The 23,027-nt window shown below is 40.9% G+C and overlaps 1 protein-coding gene and 1 long non-coding RNA gene across 8 annotated transcripts; one reads left to right on the top strand and one right to left on the bottom strand.

Moving 5' to 3' along the window:
• Positions 1 to 1,102: 1,102 nt before the first annotated feature.
• On the bottom strand, positions 1,103 to 6,975 carry LOC137196714 (uncharacterized). Its single transcript, XR_010931306.1, has 2 exons — positions 4,697 to 6,975; positions 1,103 to 3,154 (listed from the first exon to the last, which is right to left on the bottom strand). It is a non-coding gene; the product is annotated as an uncharacterized lncRNA (long non-coding RNA).
• ikzf1 (IKAROS family zinc finger 1 (Ikaros)) lies at positions 3,055 to 20,858 on the top strand. 7 transcript variants are annotated; one of them, XM_067609506.1, is made up of 8 exons: positions 3,190 to 3,349; positions 7,822 to 7,875; positions 8,044 to 8,157; positions 14,702 to 14,971; positions 16,560 to 16,727; positions 18,769 to 18,894; positions 19,354 to 19,485; positions 19,992 to 20,858. In XM_067609506.1, exons 1-8 carry the CDS (start codon positions 3,205 to 3,207, stop codon positions 20,699 to 20,701), a joined length of 1,719 nt encoding a protein of 572 aa, XP_067465607.1. In that variant the 5' UTR covers positions 3,190 to 3,204; the 3' UTR covers positions 20,702 to 20,858. The 7 variants fall into 7 exon arrangements, with proteins under 7 accessions (XP_067465612.1, XP_067465607.1, XP_067465606.1 ...); XM_067609505.1 differs by having other exon boundaries at positions 19,351 to 19,485; XM_067609509.1 differs by lacking the exon at positions 14,702 to 14,971.
• The last annotated feature ends 2,169 nt before the right edge of the window (positions 20,859 to 23,027 follow it).

The raw sequence follows: 23,027 nt of genomic DNA, 5'->3' as shown, positions 1-23,027 counted from the left end.
CAGGAAAATCTTGATTTTTAGTCTTAATGTAGGAAACCAGCATCTCTCATTAACCATCTCATCTAATCAGACTCATTTTCACCCTTCTCAAATTTATAAGTGACTGTATTTTCACCAATATATGTCTTTTTTAAGATGTGTGAGACACTTAAAGGAGTATTAGGATATTTAGGGATATATGCTTCTCCGCTTTCTTGCTGAGAGTGGAGTGAGAAGAATGATACCAGTTTAATATGTAAGAGTGGTATTGATCTTCTCGTCAAACTCTTGTCAAAAATGCGATTAAGTGTATTTCCCAAAACGTCAAAATATTTTAGAATTATTTACTACTACTACTGCTACTATTTTATGATTGTGCCCACGTTTCTATGTTTGCTGTTGTGTTTGAGACCAATAAAACTGCATAAACCGTCTCATAGCAGTCATAACTCTATTTGCTTAAAAAGCGCCCTCCTTCTCTTCCTCCTCCTCCTCCTCCTCCTCCTCCTCTGATTTTCCAGCCTGTGGTCTGAATCTCATCACTGGCTCCTTTTCAAAACAGGCTCACAAACATCATGATTGATTCAGCCACTATCCTCCAGGATCTCTCAATGCCTGCCTGGGCTGGAGATTAATTTATTTTCCTCATCTTAATTTTTACTCATCGCCTCTCCATAAAAAGGCTAAATGTCAAGCATGCCTGACTCCTTCTAGTGACACGTCTATTCCAGTAGATAATTACCATAAGGAAATTGATGCTTTAGTGTGCAGAGGGGAATTTAATTTACTCTGACATCCTCAGAGCATAATGCATTCCTAAAGAAAGAGAGTTTTTCAGTTTGCAATTGACTTTTTAGATAAATTGGACTATTTAATGTGATTATCAGTCTTGAACGTCTTTGACTTATTAAGGTGTTGAAACCAATTAAGGGTTACATGCTGCTCATGCTTCCAAATGTGAAAACAGTGAATACTGCTTAAAGATCCATGAAATAAGAACCAGCCTGCACCTATTGTTCGGTAGTCGACCGGCTACATTGCCTGATAATGTTTTGAGACTTGCCAGGTGATGATTTTAATTACAGGAACTTGCTGCATGTTGCAGATTAACCTGAAGGAGCACAGGGTTATTTATGTTTAGTTTGATGTGCAGCTGTGGATTACAGTCCATACATGAAGTATAATCTTACATTATTCAGAATTCAGTGAAATGTGCTTTCATATGCAGGTATTTCCACATGACCAGTAACAATTTCTACATGTTTTATAGATGTCAGAGTTGGAATGATGATCAGGAACTCAGCCGGCAGTGAGTATTGAGCAGTAACTTCTTGAAAACATAGACTGAATCATTGTTCTTATTACACAGTGAATGGACCTGCTGTGTCACTGAACGTGACAGTATCTCCGGTTCATGGAGGACCACAGTCATGATCCAACAGCTCTGCATTCACTGATAGCGCCTAGTCACATTTCAGTCCCAGCATTCCCTCTGTCCTCATACCGCAGCTTTTCATACCTGCACATGTCCAAAAAGTGCAGCCTCTGACCTAACAAATGAGGCAGCGCCAGCCGTCAGGCTTTGAGGAAGTCAGCGAGCATTGCAGCAATCCATATAATGGCCGTGAAGACACAGCAGGCCACAGTGCTCCTGCCCAAAGTTCCTCCTTTTGCAACCAACTGCCTGAATGTCTTGCTTCTTAGGAGATAAGGGCAGCCTCCCACGAAAGGTGACTCAGCAATCCAGCAAACATACAGCCTCTCCTGAGATAAGAGTGCTGTGTGGGGCCTGGGGACTGTAGGATACTGGGAAAAACAGTCATAAGCAGAGAAAACACTGGAAGGCAAATTAAAAGAATTTAACAACCACTTCTGGGAAACTGAAAAACTCCAGTAACTTAATCAGCAGTGAAATTTACTGCATAGAAAGGGCAAAAAACTCTTCCAGTGATTAGAAATACAGTCATTACAGCAAAAATCTTCCCTACAAGAGATTCATATGAGATAGTAATGACAGGAGAATGAGCGGTGAGTTATTTTAGCCAAACTAGAGGTGTAACTCATTATTTATTTAAAATTTCTATCAATATTAATCCACAATTTATATTTATTTTACTAATTTCAGACATTATATGGGCACCCTTCACTCTATTTAACTGCACAATTGTGCAGGAGACTGACACTTCAAATTGGCATTGGCAGTATAATAAAATTGGAAAGTAGTTATTAAACATCTGAAAGGGGTCCGTATAGTAATGGGTGGCTGCTGCTGTGCTGTAGCTGAGTGCACTGTCCTTACGTTATGTTCATACAAACAGCATGAATGATGACAGAAGGGCAGTAGGTGAATTATTTCACCCCATCTTCTTGTATGTGCTGCAGACAATTGTGGAAACGGTTTGCTAATTTACATTCAGTGTTGTGTATTTCAGTTTCAAGTCACTTCCAAGTAGTTGTGAATTTAGATGAGTGACTCTGCCGCAAAGTGTCCAGTGTTAAAGTTAAAAAAGTGGCTTGCAGAGATGATACTAATGACTGCAGCTGAAACTAAAAAAAATATGTAATGGGTTTCCAGAGTCAGTGTTATGCATAGTGCTGGTTTGTACACTCCTGCGCAGTAAACCACAGGGAAAGCCACATTTCAGTGAAAATAATGCGTATCTGCAAATGATCTTCTGCAGGACTGTGAGAATGCTCAATATACATGCATCTTAAAACAGAAAGTAAAAAACATGTTGAAAAAAAAAAAAAATTATAATCCTGATTCTGGACACCTGCTGATGTGATGAGGTAGGACCAGGAGACTTTAACACTGAGGGGGCAAACACAGAACAGAGAGAGCAGTCAAATGGATGAAACATTAAAGAGAAAATGAGAAAAAAAAAACCTCATTAAATGAGAAAGAAAAGAGTTGTGTTAATTTCATGGACTGCTTCAGCGTGCCAGAACAGGTGACAGAAGGGGAGCTGTCCAATATGCAAGTGAGGAGTCCCCCCCATCAGCTTCCTCGGTGAGAATGAAATAAATAAACAATGAATGGTCCACTCTCCTCGCGCGCCTCATCCCATCTCATGCATGGCTGCCAGTAATGGTCTACTGGGTGTCAGCTTTTATTGGCACGGCACAAAGCAAGTGCCAAGGGCTCCGTGGCTCGACTCCCCGCTGCAGACTCGGCCTGTGGATAAAAGCAAGCAAAATGCTTCAGCCGAGCTCAGAGACATAGTCATGTTGGGCTGGAACGAGGAAGTGCAGTGGAGAGGGGAGGGACTCAGGGCGCAGCTCCATGGGGCCGCCGCGGCGCTGCGACCTTCTGCACATGGAGCCGGGGAGAGTTGGAAGAACTTCATACTGCAAACTCAAGGAATAGCAGGTAAAGTGACTTCCACCGCGCTTTATAGCTCGACACTAATCTCAAAGGCTAGGTCAAGACCTCTAAAATGATCCCACGCTGTTTTTTTCTGAAGATTTTTAGGAGACTTGCACCTGACTGGAAGAGACTCCTTAGAGTTTCGGTGCAGGTGCGGCGCAGCATCAGATCCCGTTTGGTGCGCGCTTTTCTTTTCTGACAGAGGATATATAACTGATTAACAAACCACAGTACTTTTTAAGATTAAGTACACAAAAATAGATTTTTTTTCCGTGTTATTTGTTACTAAATAGTAATTTAAGGGAAATTGTGGGATGTTCCCCTTTTTTCCATGTGCCTTTTTCTTTTGGGAACATATGGATAAATATTTCACAATAACTCTGATTTCTTTAAAAATACTGTTCTAATTTCTAACATTTCCTACTAATTATCTACGCCTTCCGTTACAATTTTAACTTGTTTAATACGTTTTTACACTTCTGTTATGGCACCTGTTGCAACAGTTGTGCGCACTCATGAACTTCAGATAGTACTTCTGAATCTGAAGTGTGATAAAATATTCTAAAAGACATATTTTCATTTTCATAACTTTTGTCTCGAGCGTAAAATTGTCGGGGGCCAAAGACATAACCGAATGTGAAAATATTTCAGCGCTGCTTGAACAGGAAATCAGTACGCACAGACTAACCCTGTATCTAAAAATGTTTCACATGAATTGATCGATTAATTTGATAATTCTCCATACCGGTAAGCTTTGTTTTCAGCTGTTCGAACCACAGTCTCAGTTCGTTGTTTAACGACTGCGTGAAGGGAAGAGAAAAACACACAGACACATACAGTAGGCAGGACTGATGAAACTTTTTACAAGGCTGACTGTGAGGTGGAAAGTTGCTCATCAACGCCCAGACCAAAAACAGCAAGATTCACTCTCAAACTGTTGAGGAAATAAAGTGTTTTCTGCTTTTTAACACGTTGCAAAATCTAAAGTTCCTGGTTGTAGTAGCTGTGTCTCTGCAAAAAAAAATTACTGGCCATTAGCGTTTGACTTATACATTATATATTTAACGTAGCGTAAAGCAATGAGGTTACATTCATTTGTTCAAATCTTAAACTGTATTTTTTCTCATGAGACAGCAGCTTCGTATTATGTAACCTGTATATATGAATTCACTTTTAATTAAAATATTTTTTACTCACAGTTTGAGACATTTAAGGGAAGTTAATGATCCTGTAATTTCACTCAAATCACACTGAAATGCAACAATTGAACAAAATCTAAAACTTGGCTAAAAGTAGTAGAAAACTCGTCTCATTTTAGTTGTTAGATCTACTTAAAACTTGGAAACACACCTGCACAAATGTGACTTTTTCACAGCTCAGTTGGAAAGAGAAGTGCTGAAAGTGCTGCAAATCTGTCTGCAGATACATCATCTTTCTTGTCAGTAGAAACAGAAGTAGGAGGGGGGTTAGGGGGGGAGAGAGGGGGAGAGGGCAGAGGAAGACAGACAGTTATTAAAATGATTGTACTGTCTGAATACCAGAGTAGTGAAGTGTGTCAGATGCAAATGAAGGAAACTTCTCTTCAGCGCACCTTTACTCTCCCCTCACCCCCTCGATAGGCTCCCAGAACACATCCGCTAACACTATCTACCCACTTACACTCATACATTTCATGAATTACTGATGAGAATCTCCGTGTGAATATGAACAAAGTTGACCGTGCACCACATTGCTTGGCAGTGTAGGGTAATCTCCTCTTCTGATGCTTGATAAGAAAGCGCCCACAGCTTCATTACTTCTCATAAACCCACAGGAGTGAAAATTATTAATTCATTAATCGTCAGTAAGTCTGCTTAGAAACTGTCTAAACTGGAAACTTTTAGTGGACTGTGGGAACAAATAATAAGATATGATTGATATTATTTTTACATGTAACTAGAGTGAGGTCAACAATGATGTGTGTTGTTATATTACCTAAGTTTTATTACACTGAAAAACCATAGTTTCCATAAGCAGAAACACATATAGAAATATTTAATGTGACCCTCTTTGACCTTTTATTTTTGACCTTTAGTTTTTATCATTCCATAAAATTAACAGACTTGATTGGATTGTGTCTTACTGTTGGGTTATTACATGAAATTTGTACAATTATAAGAATTATAATAACATCAAACTTTAATCTCATTCTGACTGAAACCGTGAAAATGACGTGTGTGTCATTTTTTGTCACATCTGTTTTTACATTCAGATACTTGAGTATCTTGCTGCTTCATGTGTTCCAATATTTACATTTTATTTTAAATGTGTGTTGTTATGTACACTCATAATATATATGAGCTTCCTCTTGGGTATCCAAACTTTACTGGTGTGGTCCTCAGTATCTGTTAACGGTTTCGTTGTTTCTCATCTCCACCCTGCTCCCTGGTGTAGCTTTTGCACCTCACTCTGAGCAGACGCCTCTAACCCCCTCCCCCACCACCATCCACCAAACACACACACACACACACACACACACACACACACATAGAGAGGAGGAGGACTGAGAATTCTGTCAACCCACAAGCCTCTTCCTGCCTCTCCTCACTTGACGTACTCAGACCAAACTTTTCCAGTCCCCCCTGCGCTCACTGTGAAGTCTTTTCTGAGACTTCCATTTCACTTGCTGAAAGAGTCCACCTGCCCCCAGTTCATGACACACACACACATTCACCAACACACACAGACGCACACACACATCTTCTGGGTACAACCAGGACATGAGCAATAAGGGGAGGAGAATAAGGGGAAAACGTTTTCAGTGTTTTAGTTTGATTCAGTTAAGTGAGAAAACGTATGGCTTGTGACAGTAGTTGTGTGAAAGTGATTTTAATTGCACAGAAAATATGTTTTCAGTGTTTATTAAGTAAGACTTTAAACTTTAGCAGAATTAACAGTATGTAAAAGTGGGCTGCAAGCAGTTTTTAGAGCAGTGACAAAACGTCAAAGACAGAAAATAAAAACAGAATGAAAATAGTATCACTGCGTGCTCAAACAAAATAGCTACTTCCTGAATATTCAGTGTGCACCTTACTTTCCACATGCCTACGCAAGTGGGTTGTGGCTGAATGTAGGAACTCTCTTTTTTATTTCTGTTGAAGCCCCCCCACCAACACATCCGTGTTTCCCCTCGCGCCATCTGCCCAGAAAAAAGGGCACATGAGAATATACCTCCCTCTGCCCCCGACCTCCAAACTCCAGATGCTGAAGGACGACGGTGCAGAGTCGTAGCTCAGCAGAGTAACACGCAACACCCCGTGTTGTGCTGAACAAATCATCTGCACCAGTGACCTTTGCCCCCCCCTCCTCCCCTCACACTTGCATCCTGGGCGTCTGCAGCTCCTGACTTGACTCCGCAGAATATTGTGCGTTGCGACAGAGCGGCCCGGTCGCTTCCCACTATTTGTTCCAAATGTGTGGAGCCATCTGTCAGTAAAACAGGAAGGCCTAGGTTCCCCTTCTCCCTTGGGCTTGTTTCGCTATTTTCGGGAGCTTCACTTCTCCCTGTGTGGCTGCTTGGACTGGGCAGCGGCCCCACCAAGGGCTTCTTGAAGTGGCGGAGCTGGGGCTGAGGCTGTCGGGCCCATCTGCTGCAGGCTTGAGGGCCATCCATTATTAATGGGGCCACGAGCACTGGTGACTCCTCAGATATTCAGCCCTGGCCGGAGGATCGCTTCTGGACTCGACTGCCTCGTCTTGCTAAAAAAATTAATAAATAAAGAGAACTTCTCTGTCCTTCGGCCTGCTTTTCTGTCCCTCTTCTTTTCTTAATCTCTTTTCTCTACACCTTCCTGTTGCATTTTGCTCTTCTGACTCCTTGCCCTCCATTGCTATCTACATCTCTACATCTCTATATCTATCACGCTGCCTTAGTGGCCCGCTCTTTCGCTTTTCTTCTTCTTCTCGTTCTCCCTCTCTTTCCTCCCATCATTTTGTTTCTGATTGTGGCTTGCATGCGTCTGTGCTCAGGCCGCGGGCTCAGCGATGCATGCTCAGTAAATTAGAGAGAACACGAGCGCCGATCAGCTGGGCATGGCAAACACCCGCATCCTCGGTGACCTGGGGCCAGTTAATTTTCTGCTTAATTTTGCGGCAGTCAGTTTGCATTTTTGGATGATTACGTGGCAGGAAATTAACAATAAATAACAAATGTGGTCTGAAAGCCCATTCCCAGCAACCCTGCGCTACCAACCAAGCCACTCTCCAAGTTCAGTCTCTCTGTCAGACTTGTAATGAAAATGTCTGTAATTCTTTGTAATGTAATGTGAGGGACAGTGGTGTGTCTGCCACTGTGACAAGAGTGATCTCACTGAGGTGACTGAGTCACACCGAGAAAGTACACCCTTTACTCCCCTCTAGCTTTTTATAATGTTGTTTCCTCAGCATGCACTTGATTAAACTTACACACTTCTACATCTCCATCTCTCTCCCATTAGAGTACTTGCACCGCATGGAGACAGAGGAGGCCCAGGAAATGGCCCAGATGCCAGGTAAAAGACTACCTACTGCATGATTGAACTGTAGAGTGCAGAAAGTAGATACAATAGGCCCACAAACAGATCTTACACCACCCCGAGGTAATTTTACTTCTCCTGAATGAGACACGTCAAGGGGTTGCGTGGTGAGTGATGGGTGCTTGCTGGTGTGTGTCTCCCCAGGCAGGGACAGCCCCCCTGCCAACGAAGCATCGGAAGAGGCAGAGGAGCCTATGGCCGTCCCAGAGGACCTGTCAGCCAGCTCCACCCACCAGCAGAACAACAGAGGGGACAAAGGTATGAGGCAACATCTCTCCGAATACACCCACAGCCAGTCAGAACATCACTGATGCTTGCAAAAAAAATTAAGAGTAAATTAACATAAGTGTGTGATTGCTGTGTTAAGTTGAGTGTATCCCATGAAGCAGCAGTGCCTTTCCACAATATTAATGTATTCACTTCCAAAGCGGCCAAATCAGAGTTAAATGGTTAAATCAACGTATGTCAGTATCAAAAGCATAACATATACATATATATAAAAGCATAAAATGTTTTTATAACTTAATCCCAGGCACATCCAGTGGGAGATATTTGCTGTTCCAAATCCCTTGGAAAATTAATTTTAAGCTGCAAAGAGGCACATTTAGGTCATTGGCAGAAAAGGTAAAAAAAAAAAAAAAATCCCTTTGATCCATGGCATGTCATTAATAAGCCGAATCTTAAGGAATAGCTAATGTGGCCTTGATTTGAGTTTGTGAACATCAAGCCAGGGAATATCGTAGTGAAAATAAGGATGAAACAGGCGAGGGAATTCACATCTGCGATGTATATTTATCTCAAGTCTCCTAACACGGGTGGTATGTCAGAAAACAGGAAATGTTTAAGGTGGAATCATTATGGGACATTAGAGGCTAATTGGTTTTTACATGACAGCAAGATGAATCAGATATAACATACAGTTTTCATAGGATAAATTACACAGGTTTAATTTTGCTTATTATTGTTATTAGTCTATGAAATTCAAGCTGAATACTGTTTACAAAATGTCCAAAATGTTAGTCACAGTTTTCAACAGTTACTCATCACTTATTTTATTAATTTATGGTATGTTTACCATTCACAAATATAGGAGATATAGATATAATGAATCAGACAGGTTTGAGAAAATGTTTCAGACAGTTAAAGATGTGAAATGTGCTAAAAGAGGGGCAGCCCAGGATCTGGAAAATGTTGGTTATATATTTTATTTTCATCATGACAAATTATTTTAGTCAGTGGCAAAAAAAAAAAACAAACAAACAAAAAAACAACAACAACAAGCATAACTGCTCAAATTTGACCATCCTATCTGTGTTTTTCCACGTATCCAGATAACGGCAAAGATTAGCAGCACACAGTCAAAAATAAAATGTGAGAGGAAACTGAAATAGGATGTGTAAGAGTTTCCTAAGAAGAACTTGCCATCAGACAGTTTCAACACTCCTGGAGATAACACCAGGAACAGGGCCAAGCTCAAGAGATCAGCGCATCACTACACCACATAGGTCACACACCTGCATGCACACACACACACACACACACACACACACACACACACACACACACACACACACATATACACACACAAACACACAAATGCTTTCTGTTTGACTATACAACTGTTGAGCTGTCATGCAGGAATCTCTGAACATTGTGTGAAGGAGATCTAAACAACGGAAACACTGAAAGTTAGGGAGTGTGTGTTTAGCCACATTTTATCTGACGGAGTACATCTCATCTCAGTCGACTGAGAGGTTTAGTTCAATCGAGGAAAGATGGGAGAGTCAGAAAGCAAATGATTTAAATGTTTGACTTTTATTGGTGGCACATATAGTAAAAAAGTAAAGAGCGCACAGCTGGCAGAGTTGATCTTTGACTTTCTGTACAACATGTGAGTTTCTGTTCATTCCCTGTACAGTACGATCACTGCGTATGAGTGTGTGTGTCTATATAGGGACAGAGAGAAAGAAAGAAGGGAAGTGTAAGTATCTGGTACATCTATGCATCGCTGCCTCTGTGATAAAAGCTCGAATGAGTTATAATTATCACCCAGGATCATGTGCTGCTCAGTTCTCTGTAGTGAAAAGGGTTGAAAAGCAGAGGGACTGTATGTGGGACACAGGACCTCAAAGTATTGAAAGCTCAAAAACCACAAAACCAGGTTGTTTCCTGTTGCAAATAAGTCCTCACAGCCAGGATCGTCATTACTGCTTCTCGTTCGCACGGCTGCAATCCACATATATGTGACTTCAGGCATAAAGAATGTTAAACATCAAAGTGAAAAATGTTTTTGCCCAAATTTTTTTTAAAGTTTAGTCAATTTTCACAGAAAACAAACAAAATTTATTTATTATCTTGTGAGATTGAGTTGGATGCCTTTCGGAAATACACGTGAATGTCTAAGTATGAGGACATATCTGGTTAAAGTCACAAGGCGGCAAGATGACCTTCGTAACATCCCAGTGAAAAGATTTCTCTTTCACTTTCAGTGAATCAGACAGCTATGTCAGAGACATGAGACTGAGAGGGAGACTTAGCTGTCTAGTTCCCGAAAACACGGAGGCGAGTTTTTTTTTAAAAAGTGTGAGGGGAAAAGCAGGCTGTTTTTGGTGTTCCTGCAAGTCGTGTTGAGCGTGTTGCTGGCGTGGTTTAACACATGTGGTTCCACTACCTTGCACACAGGGTTATTTTCAGGCAGTGAGAGCAGCACAGCTCGGTAACAGGAACCCCCAGCAAGCTCCCTGTGTCTCCACGTTGCACACATGTACTAACACACTTGCTAACTTGCTTCCTATATCTGCTATCTACCTCTGTCAATGCAGCTTGATAAAATGCCTCTTTTATACTAATGCTGCACATTATTTTTTATGTTTGTTAGTCACTTCTCTCAGATTTTATCAGTGTTTCATCCTCCGTCACCGTCTGTGTGCCTTTATTAGTAATCTGAGGATTTAACATTTAGAGCCACACAAGGTTATAACCATTTTTATTGCGAGCTGTTTTGTTTGTCGACTACGTGATCTGACACTTGCTTCCCAAAACGAGCAAATCAGGATGTGTGGCTGTGACAAACATGATATAAAGTCAAAAAGCCTTCTTCCTACTCCCAATTTAGTCACAACTTCCCCATATCCATGAGAAGTAGGTAGCCCAAGCCCAGTGTTCATGGTTCCCTTCTGTCTGCTTCCGTTAATACAGCCGGCAGATGACCTGAGAGCCTCGCTGCAGGTGTATTACATGTCTTAGAATTGAGAAACCGACAGCAGATATGAACATGAAGGGTTTTATATTTCAGAGTTACAACCATTCCTTTTCTCTTTCACCTCTGAGGCCAGTATTGAGCAAGACTATAGTCTGACTGACCCTTTTTATTGATTTCCACAATGAACCTCTCGCTAACGTAAAGTCTCAAAAAATGATGACTCCAGCTGTTCTGATCAGGTTGTAATTTTCTTTCACTTCCACAAACATAGCAAGTAGGATGCGTGCATAACTTGAGTGAACTTCACAAAATGTCACAGAAAGTGTAAATGAGTGAGTGATTCCCAACCTTGGGCCCTTGTACACCTGGTGGTACTTATGCAGTTGTTTGAGGTTACATGGAAAGATTGTGGAGTATCAAAACTAATTTAAAAGAAATTGAAATTACAACTTGAGTTTTAAAAAGAAATCCTCACATTGAGTCAGCTGGTACACTTGAACACCAGGAGTTGAATGTGTGCATAAACTAGTTAGCAAGAAAGATGAGGAGCTAAAACAATTAGCTAAAAGTAATGCACACACAGTTCACATAGTTAGCTAAAAATAATGGATAATTGGTTAAAAAAGTTAAAAGTAAATATCTTAAAGTATGGATTAATGGTTAGCTTTAAGTAACAAAATAAGCAGTCGAAATAGTTAGCTTAAAGTAGCCTAATGGATAAATGGTGAAATAGTTACAAGTAATAGCTGAAATATTATATGTTTTATAACATAAACTGGATAAACAGTTAAAGAAAAAACAACTGATCAATGGTTAATAGAGACAGTTTAAATTACTAAATGAATAAACAGTTGAAATTGTTTGCTAATAGTTGCTAAAAGTAATAGATCAATGGGTGAAATCAACAGCAGTGTTGATTAAAGGGTACTTTCATCTGACAGGGTTGTGAAGGTAAAACTGACACAACCACTGGTTAAAAAAAAACATCAAACCAGAACTCCAGAAAAGCATAAATTGTGTTTTGTTGATCCAAACACGAGTGGAGTCGAGACTCATCGCTGTTCACACCTATGTTTATCATGCGTCTCCAAGGTGTCTAGCTGACTACTTGTGTTCAGATTTTATTACTGCCTATGTGACTTCTGCTAGAAGGTCAAAGGGCCCCGCGCACAGTTAGTTTGTCAGTCTGTCGCCAGACAAATGGCGGATTTGTTTCGCATGGGCAAGCTAAGAAAACAAAAATGTTTCAAGAACTAATATACATGTAATGGGCTATTTCAACTGTTGAGATTGACAGGACAAAGTTATTTGGTGTTGGTGTGCTGTCACCAAACAACCACCACATCCTGCAGTGACGACATATTTTCCTGTTACGTCCTTGTTGGGGACGTATCAGGACACATTGCCTTTTACACTACAAAAGGTTTGGGTGATAGGATCACGATGAGTCTTTGTGATCATTTACACTTGTATTTAGTGCTGTCCACTTGTGATCCAATCACCCAAGACGCATTTTAAAAGCAAATGTAAACAGGGTCATAATTTAATTTTGGGTGCACATGTGATGTGTTTGCTAATTAATTCATACACAGTTCTCTACCAAAACTCATCATCAGCGTTTGCACTTTCACAGAACTTAAGCACCATTTTGTTTTTGTAAACAGTGAAGCCTTCTCTTCCCTTTGCGTGCATGGCTGGTGTCTGTCTTATCTCATCTGCTCAGCACAAAGACAAGACAGTCCGTCCAAAAGATTTCAGCAGGCGAATACATGAGTAAAAATGAACAAAAAAAAGTTGTGTGGAGATGGATGATCAGATTATGTGGTTTTGATCGGAAAAGTAACCGTAAATATCTCATTAGTTCTCCAATTTTGCTCCACCTCCTGCTCTCTATGGGAAACATTCTGAACTGTACATTTGGGGACTTATGCTCCGTCGGTGGCTCTCGGTGAAATCGAGACTCCTGCAAAAAAAAAAAAAAAAAAAAAGTTTCAGTTACAGGCTGTTATACAATTCCTTTCCTGTGCTTCCCTTTCTGTCACTTCTCCATAATTCTTGGTATTTCAGTTAGACAGGCCCTCTTTCTGAAGCTTCCCCTTTTCCATAGATTCCTATATTTCATGATTTCCACTTCTTCCTCTTCAGTTGTACAAACAGAGGTAGAGGCATGGGGAAATCAGGCTGCCACCGTGACATGCAAACCACATGCTGGTAGCTGTGGGACTTGCAAGATCTGTCAGTTCTCTAAAGTTCTCTGATGGGAAAAGAGGGAGATGGTGGCTCAACACAGAGGACACTTCTCTTTTCTGATGACTTCGGGAACACCAGAAATGGAGGTTATGGACTTTTTCTACTAGCTCTTATACTTGGTAATCATCAGTTAGACAGTATTTTTATAATAACTCTTAATACCTGGAAGGATAAAAAAACCAAGATGATGAAAATGCCAAAAGCAAGTGCGCCTGTGTATGTGTTCATCATACTCGGTTGCTCTCATAGACACTGTCGTCCCTAGTTTCACACTGCTTCCTGTGTCTCTGTTTCCTGTTTATCTTGTCATTTGTTTCACCAAAGTGTGATGGTGTGAGATGATCTGTTCGTTTCTTCATCTCATCGCTGACATCCTCAAACATACTAGACATGCTATCCACCTGTGTATCCTTATGAAATGTACAATGCAGCTTTAAAAGAGAAAAGCTCTAGCTGTAGATGTGTAGGCTGTGGGTTGATCTTATCTAATGTTTGTTGGCTTCTCTCTGGTTGAATTGACAAAAAGGCATGAAAAGTGAGGGGGAGTTTTGGCAGTTTTGATGCAGCATCCCGGTAAACATGAAAATGTCTTACTGTATACTAGCTGTTGTAGCTCTAGTCATATTCAGGCAAGAGGGAATGAACAGAACAATACTGACATATAAAGCCAGGCCATATTTTAACATATGTAGTTTTAAAGGTCAGTTTCATGGCTTCGAATCACAGTTTGAATTGATCAATATAATCTTTATAAATTGAGCAAGTAAACATGTAATGTATTTCTAATTACAAGTAACAAAGCAATATGAAAAAAAAGACAGAGATTAAAAAAACAAAACATGAGTATATGAAAGCATCTGACCAAAAGAAAACCCAAACAATAAATCAAAGAAATCAGTCAGGTAAATTATTTTTAAAAGTAAGAAATAAAAACAATTAATATAAAAAAATTACAAATAATAATAATGACAGAAAAAATAATGTTTTTACTTAGAGTGAGGAAAAGTCAGAGGCTCACCTATAAGGCAAAACAAATTCACATGCATTCTTAGAAATGGTCAATTAGGTAAAGTGGATATAAAGACCTAATATTTATTAGAAAAATTCATTCATTAAATGAGGACAGATGAATTGGTTCAGAAAATCATATCCTTTTCCTATTATGAAGCCTTTCAGACCAGGCAAAGGCAACTATAAGGCTACATTACAATGTTACAATAAGCCGCTCTATCTATTCTCATGTCGCAGCATCAATATCACACTGATAAATTGCCCATCTCTAGTATATAACATCATGAAAGAACCATGCTCGTATTCTAAACCGTGGCCCCCCCTTGCCCTCTTTTCCAGCCTGTAACATTAAAGTTGAGGCTCGCAGTGATGAGGAGAATGGGCTGGCCTGTGACATGAATGGTGTGGAGGAGGAGGAGTGCGCGGAAGACTTGCGCGTGATCGATTCCTCGGGCGCCAAGGTGAACGGCTCACAGCCGAGCCCCGAAGCCAAGGCCTTCTCCTCTGCCGGCGGTATCCGGCTGCCCAACGGGAAGCTCAAGTGCGATATCTGTGGGATAATTTGCATTGGCCCCAATGTGTTGATGGTGCACAAGCGAAGCCACACTGGTAAGCCATCTGCAATACTTCTTGCCCTTCCTTTGCACCCATGTTGACTGTTAGTATGACAGGATGGATGAGGGCTAGTTAGGTGGCTGCTGTGGCTCCTCCTCATGTTTAGAGCATTTTTCAGACTTTAAATGGCAAAATCAAGGTGTCAAAGTAGTTGTCCCCTACTGTTTTCTGGCATTAACACAGGCAGGGTCACAGTGTATATAACTGTAGCTTTGTGTCTTCTTTACCTACACACAAACAGTCCTGATAAGGTCTTAGAAATACACTTTAAAGCCTGTCCTTATGTTTGCAGTAACCCTTATACTCAGTTGTAGTTGTAATGGCATCCTTGCATTTGGCTGTATGCATGCAGACCATCCTATCGTGCGTGAAATAGACTTTGTGCGTACCATTAGCATTCATTATTGTTCATCTAAATGACTCTGAATTACCACATGACAAGCAATAGTAACTGATCATATTATTGTGCGATAAAGCAGCAGAGACGAACTTGGTCCGAAAAAACATGCCCTGAGTTGAGAAACAGGATATCTGTGGCAATTAAATGGAATCTCCATGAAGTGACAATTATCTGGCTATTAAAAGTTCTTCAAATTTCAAAATTGATATTCTATTGTAATGAGCCCAAACCAGTGGTGGGGAACATTTTTGAAAAAGGCACGTAACTGTCAAGCTTTAGAAACTAATGAAACTCAAAATGGAAGAAAGGAACACTTGACTAATGTAAATGCAAAAGAAAGTACAATAAAAGATATAATGAAGTGCCTCCTATTTAAATAGAAAATATTCTGTGGTGAGTCTTTGCTCCTGAAATGCATTTTTAATGAATTTCCTTTTTTATATATTTTTGCTGCTTCACTGATGACTCTTATTTTATGGGGGGCCTTTGAAAAAAAAAGCCATATTAAAACGTTCTCACAGAATGCCACAACACTCGGAGAGGCTGGATATTGGTTTATTCCAGAAGCGCTGATCAGGAAGACTGGCTCTCAACACAAAGTGTTTCCTTCGCTTTATTCAAATGAGGCTGAATTTGCATTGTGATGTGCCGCTCTTATTTTAGAGACGAAGAAGAGGAAAAAATGAGATTTTCAGATCAAATTGACCTAGGCAATGGTGCATTACGGAACTGGCAGGCTGAGTCTGAAAGGCTCTTGTTCGATCAGAGCGCCAGAAGTCGGTGGGGCAGGGGGAGCATGGAGAGATGGAGTGTCACTCTGCTGTGAAACCCTCCCAGAGGCTGCTGGATCGCCCCGCAGACGTTCCATCATCCGGCTTGTTCTGTCGTTCGGGATGCTTGTAGTGCAGTGACCCCATATTCCCACAGCAGCAGCCCGTTTTTTCATCCACATAGCAAAGACAAAGACTTTGTGCTTTTATTGTTGTCAGTGGAGGGATCAATCATAGAGAGATTAGGGAAAGTGGTGCTATGAAAAAGTCATGAATCATCAAACTGCCTGATAGGATACAAACTAAATAAAATTGGGTGCCAGTATTCTTAACATTTTCTGCTCTTTTTCTGTGTGTTTTCCACTATCTGCCCCTTTACAGTAATGTGTGTCTGTTGTGTTCTTGTCCTCAGGAGAACGTCCTTTCCAGTGCAGCCAGTGCGGTGCTTCTTTCACCCAGAAGGGTAACCTGCTGCGTCACATCAAGCTCCATTCAGGGGAGAAACCCTTCAAGTGTCACCTGTGCAACTACGCCTGTCGCAGGAGGGATGCCCTCACAGGCCACTTACGCACCCACTCGGGTGAGTACGCAAAGGTCACCCACACAGAAAACTTCTGCACTCATAGTAATTCTAGGAAGCTTTTACAAAAGACATGACATGTTGTGCAGTTTATACAGAGAGAGCTCTGGGCTATATAAGGGGAAGTTGACAGGGTGTAGATATGGTGTCACTTTTTTTTTTGCAAATGCTTTGCAGAAGTATGTGTTAATGAAATTTTTGGGTGTAAACACTACACTTGCACAGCCTGCTCTCAATGGTTTGTGAACTAAACATGTAAAATTACTAATGCACACAATTTTTCAGCTCAGTGTGTAAATTTAACTGCATTACTAAATGATAATAAGTGACTAAAGTCAATTATGATCACTCCAATTATCCATCTCAAGCACTTTTTAAGTCTGTAAAAGTTGGTTTTCATGACATACTGAACTAAAATGAATGGAAACTAATGGCTGCATAGAAGATATAAAAATGCAGTGAAAGAATGTGGCTCATGATGTTACTCTATATCCATGAAAAGACCAAAACCAACAATCTGTTAGTCCAAGTTTTTTACACTTTTTGAATTCACTGCTCTGTCTGTAGCACTCAGCCCCAAGCCCACTGACAAACAGGACTAACTAGTGCAGTAGTCGGGGACTGTTTTCTGATGCAGATTGATATACAACTGATATATTTTTGATTTTTTTGGTTTTTGGACAACAATGGAGAGCTATGGCACAGAAGAATAAGATATGGTAGTGGCTCATGTCCAGGGCTGTAGCCAGAACTTTAGAAATACCAAAGTCATGAGTCCAAGTGTCACAGGTAGTGTGTATTACGCAGCAGCACGGGAAGGACCCAAATGCAGACTATAGAGGAAGGTAGGGACAGTTCATTGAGTTTATTGTCAAAAGCTCACAGGCATGGGTGGCAAGTCCGAACTGTCCAAACAGCAGTAGTATTAAATCCACAGAGTTGTAGGGATGAGATACAGGGAAGTCCAGACAGGCAGGCAAATAGGTGCAGATATGGCACAGGTCCAGGTAACCAAAAACAGAAGCTCGAAAGCACTGACAAAAAAACTCCATGACAACAACAACAATCTGACAGGGGAAAAAAAGGATCTAGGTTGGTATACAGAGTAATTGGCTGACAAAGGAATGAGTTGCAGGTGGACGGTGTAGGCCAGGTAACTGCAGGACTGATGAGAAGTAGGAACAGGTGTGTCTATGGAGAAAGGAGGGAAACTCCGAGGGCATCTGGTGGACAGCTTGAGGATGGCAGGTCTGGGGAGTTGGAGGAAAGTACATGGCGTGGGAGAAGTGAGCAGGGGCTGGAGACAGAGGGCTGGGGATGTGAGAGTGTAGCTGCAGAGGAGGACGGAGGAGCACATAGTGACACCAAGTTCCTCAATGCTCCCTACTCCCACTCCAAAAATATCTCACCAGACATCATGAGAATTTCCTTTTAATCATTTGGATTTCTCATATTTTACTTACTCAGCTGTATATTTATATTTTCACGGCCAGGAATAAAGTTCTGGGAAATACTCAATCCTTTTACTTATTCCTTTGTATTTTTGATGTACAAGTAGTCAAATTTAATTTAGAGGAATCATCTGATAAAATACTCATCATGTGTGTTAATTGTAGAATTCAAACTCCCCCCAGAAATATTCCCAGAATAATCTGAAAACCTCATTGGAAGCTACAGTCATTCTCATAACTTCCCAAAAAATATAAAAATATCTATCTCTAAGTTTTTTTTGGCACAGGATGTACCAAAAATATCCTGTCAATCAAACCAAACTTCTTTTCCTTGCGTTTTCTGTTGATTAAGTTTTTATAGGTAGCATTCTTTTCTTAAATTTATTCCATTTATTTATTTATTTCCTTTTATTTATTCCAGTCACACTGTATGTAAAATCTCTCTTCCTGTGTTGTGTGATATAAATTTGAAAAAGACAGCAACTAAAACGTTTTTTAAACTACATCTGCCATTGGTTCACTTCAATATGAACCACTTTATACTTTGTTATACTTCTCTGTTGACTGATGTAGTATTTTTTTTTTTGCAGTTGGAAAACCCCACAAGTGTGCTTACTGTGGGCGGAGTTACAAGCAGCGCAGCTCTCTCGAGGAGCACAAGGAGAGGTGTCACAACTATCTCCAGTGCATGGGGCTGCAGAACAGCATCTACACAGGTTGGTGCCTCATGGGACGCTCGCATTCACTTACACCCAAATCTGATGACCTACTTTACCCCGAGCGCAGGACTCGTTATGCACGCAAACAGCAGTGTACTATGCAGACAATGCCGCAGATATTAAATGCTCCAACAGGTCAGGTTAAATTAATCTCATTAATATTTGAATACAGTTTTCTGATGGAGTCTGCAGTCATGAATTAAATGAACACACTATAAAATATTTGAGTTGAAGCTGAGACACATATCTATACTTTATCTGTGCGCATGATCAAATACTATAATTACAGACCAAGTGCTTCACATGTGTCAGAATAGTCCGCTCTGTGCTCTGTGAGAAAAACTCCACCACCAGGCATGTGTTTAAAAAAAAGCCCTCTTACACCAGCTCATCACTTTAAACAAACTCCAAATACTTTGACTCTGAAATCTACTTCTCTGTCTTGCTTTCCAGTAGTAAAGGAAGAAAGCAACCAGAATGAACAGAGGGAAGACTTAAGCCAGACGGGATCTGACAGAGCCTTGGTGCTAGACAGACTAGCTAATAATGTAGCTAAACGTAAGAGCACTATGCCACAGAAGTTTGTGGGTAAGGGCTGATATCTGCTTCCTTTGTGTGAATACAATGCTGGTAAATGAGTGTGACTGCTGCACCTTTAAAGACTGTGTTGGTGAAGCTACAATGTGTTTTGTGTCAGTTACTGTTGCATATTTCTTGCATGCAGTGTAATAGAAAAAAAGTCTATTTTTGCATTTCAGTCTGACTAGGAATTAGGCCTTTAATTTGTTTAATGCATGTCAAGCCATTTTCCTTTTGTTATATTTTATCTTTTTGATCATTGTTTGAAAGGATTTTTTTGTTGCTTTATCCTGTATATTAATTTTACATTAAAATGATGACAATCTTCATAACAAAAGAGAAAAAAAAAATGATGCAGAGGCTGAGAATAATTTAAGAGCATGATACCAAGAAACAACAAAAACAGTGAGTCATTTAAAAGCTGAGCTAGAGATGAGCAAGCTCAGTATCAAGATGTTGAAATCACAGGATGTAGGTGAAAGTTTAAACTCTGCTCTGTCTCTCTGGGTCCTCAGGTGACAAGCGTCTGTCGGATCTCTCCTACGACGGAGGAGCAGGCGAGCTGATTCAGCCCCATGTCATCGACCAGGCCATCAACAGCGCCATCAGCTACCTGGGTGCTGAGTCTCTCCGGCCACTGGTCCAGACCTCCCCAGCCTCCTCTTCTGATGTGGGCCTCAGCTCGATGTACCCGCTGCACAAGCCAGGGTCCGAGGGCCACACAGGGACGGGCCACAGTCTGTCGGCCAAAGACAGTGCAGCTGAGAACCTGCTGCTGCTCTCCAAGTCCAAGTCTGCCTCCAGCGAGAAGGACGGCTCGCCCAGCCACAGCGGCCAGGACTCCACAGACACCGAGAGCAACAACGAGGACCGGCCTGGCGGGGCGGCGACCAGCCTCATCTACCTGACCAACCACATCACTTCAGGGGTGAGGAACGGCGTGCTGCCCCTGGTGAAGGAGGAGCAGCAGAGGCAGTATGAGGCCATCCGGGCCAGCATGGAGATGGCCTCCGAGGGCTTCAAGGTGGTGACGGCAGACGGGGAGCAGGTGAGGGCGTACCGGTGTGAACACTGCCGCGTCCTCTTCCTGGACCACGTCATGTACACCATTCACATGGGCTGCCACGGCTTCAGAGACCCCTTCGTGTGCAACATCTGCGGTCACCGAGGTCAAGACCGATACGAGTTCTCCTCTCACATGACACGAGGGGAGCACCACTACTGAGCCCCGGCCACCAGAGAACACACACTTTCACACAGACAAACAGTACATGGAACACACACACACACACACACACACACACACACACACACACACACACACACACACACACACACACATTCATTAATAGACATGCACATGAAATAAATGCATAGAAAAACATGATGTAAAATACACTGTTGATGTCTGAAAGTTGTGTTTTTTATACAAAGTATGCATGTTTGTTGAATACAGATAAATGTATACAACTATTAAAATTAAAATCCATTCATTACTTCAGTTTATACCAAGAGGAAGATTAACTCACATGTCATTTTTAAAGACAGAAGATAATGTTCAGTGCAGACAAGATGTCAGAGTTACGGTGCCTCAGTGCTGCCACATCCTACATAGCGTTCATTATTTGCAGTTGTTACTTGTATAGAATGTATAAAGCTGTCTCCTTCTTCATGGTAAACCAGGCTACAACTTTTTTTTTTCTAAAAAAAAAAAAATCCATCTTTAGTTTTTCAAATCTCTGTGCCAAAGTGTCTGAAATGTCAATAAAATATTATTTTCAGCAGTTGTTCTCAGTGCAGGCAAACCCATTTTAATATTAGTATTAAATACAATAAATAAAAAAAACATTACAATCAATGTAGATAAACCAACACTTCAATTTTAAACCTGTATTCTTGTATTTGTACCAACTTACATATTATTTATATAACATTTACATGCCTGTCTGTTTTTGTATTTATTACTGTGATTGGTGTTTGTCTGTAGAGTAGTTTAATAAAAGCTGCCTATCTTTCTGTTGAACTGTACTAAATGTGTTTGAAGTGAAAACATGACTGCTGCTGGAAGCTATTTTTTAGTTGTATCAGAAGAAAATGTTATCCTGGTCTTTTGTTTTATACCTGATGGTAATGAAGTGTTTCATTCACAAAAAAAAAAAAAGCCATCTGAGGTTCGAAGGGAGCTTTATGCTTGCAAAATATCAATAAAGGATATTTTATATATGCACAAAGAGTGTTGAAGTGTTTTGTTTGTCAGTTTGGAGTAATTAAATGAAAGCAGTAGAAATTTATACCAGAGGAAAATGTTTAATGAAAAAGGGGCTACGGGAACATCTTTATAATCATAAATACATGTTGATGTTTCATGACAAAATGTGTACATTTTTAATAGCAGAGTTTTTCCTTAACTGGACTTTATAAACCACTTGTCAAAGAATATGGATTAAAAATATTAAAAATGATTCAAGGAAGGAAAATGATTCTTGGAGTTAATGGAAAGTTTATTTCAGTTTTACATCATCATTTCACTTTCTTAAGAGATATGGAAATTTCATTTCATTCTCTCGAACCCTCTGAAATCATTATGTTCAGATGTCATTCAAGATACTGCTCACGCCTTCCTGTCAAGGAAAAATTGAGAAGCTGTGAATGACTGGCATTTGTATACAAAATGCAAAAAAAAAAAAAAAAAACCCCAACCAAAAACACTGAACACACTAAACGAAAATATAGAGTGAAAGGTGCAATAGATAGATACTACATACAATGAAATCACAGTGTGTTTAAAAAATACAATCTAGATTTTACAAAAAGAGGCTCATTGTGATCATTTCTGTTCTTGTAGGTACAAACCATAATTTCCATGATTTCCAATTATAAACATGTCTTTTTATCATCTTAAAATCAACCAAGGATGCCAAACAGACAGTGGAAGACAAGGCCAACACTCCACAGTGGCATTTGCCTGCCCAGAGACCCTCGTGTTATAATTGTGACATCAAGGGAGCACCAGTAGCATAAGCAGCACATACACAGAAGGGTGTGTTTGAGCGTGAAGACCCTGCACACACACACACGCATACATACACCAGCAGGTCGACATGTGCCTTGTCCAGGACCTGAAGAGTGCACGGCCGGTCCTCTGAGGAGCGAGAGCAGCGGAGAGCTGGGACAGAGAGGATCAGGCATTGGAGCAGAAGGCAGGGGCCGGGGCTCTGAGGGCCAGGCCTGTCTGGAGAGGCCCAGTTGGGGCCGGCGGAGGAGCTCAGCGGCGTTGTGCAGCGACAGCCTCGTCCAGATGGCTGCTGTGTGATTTAGTAGAAACGGGAAGCAGCTGTGGCCAGCGCTGAGCCCCCACGCTTCACTGGGACCCAACAGGGGAGGGAGGGCATTTGCATGAGAGGGATAATCTGGCCAACCAACTTGGGCCCTGCCAGAATCCCAAATCTCACTTCCCCTTTCAGCTAGCTGACTGAAATACTCCTTTATGAATTAGACTTTACCAAATCCAGTTGTGCTCATCACAGGACCCAACAGTTTCAAGGTGTTAC

The sequence above is a fragment of the Thunnus thynnus genome, chromosome 14, assembly GCF_963924715.1.
Source record: "Thunnus thynnus chromosome 14, fThuThy2.1, whole genome shotgun sequence".
Classification (NCBI taxonomy): Eukaryota; Metazoa; Chordata; class Actinopteri; order Scombriformes; family Scombridae; genus Thunnus; species Thunnus thynnus.
Note: the sequence above shows the minus strand (reverse complement) of the source record. Positions and strands in the feature narration are given on the sequence as shown.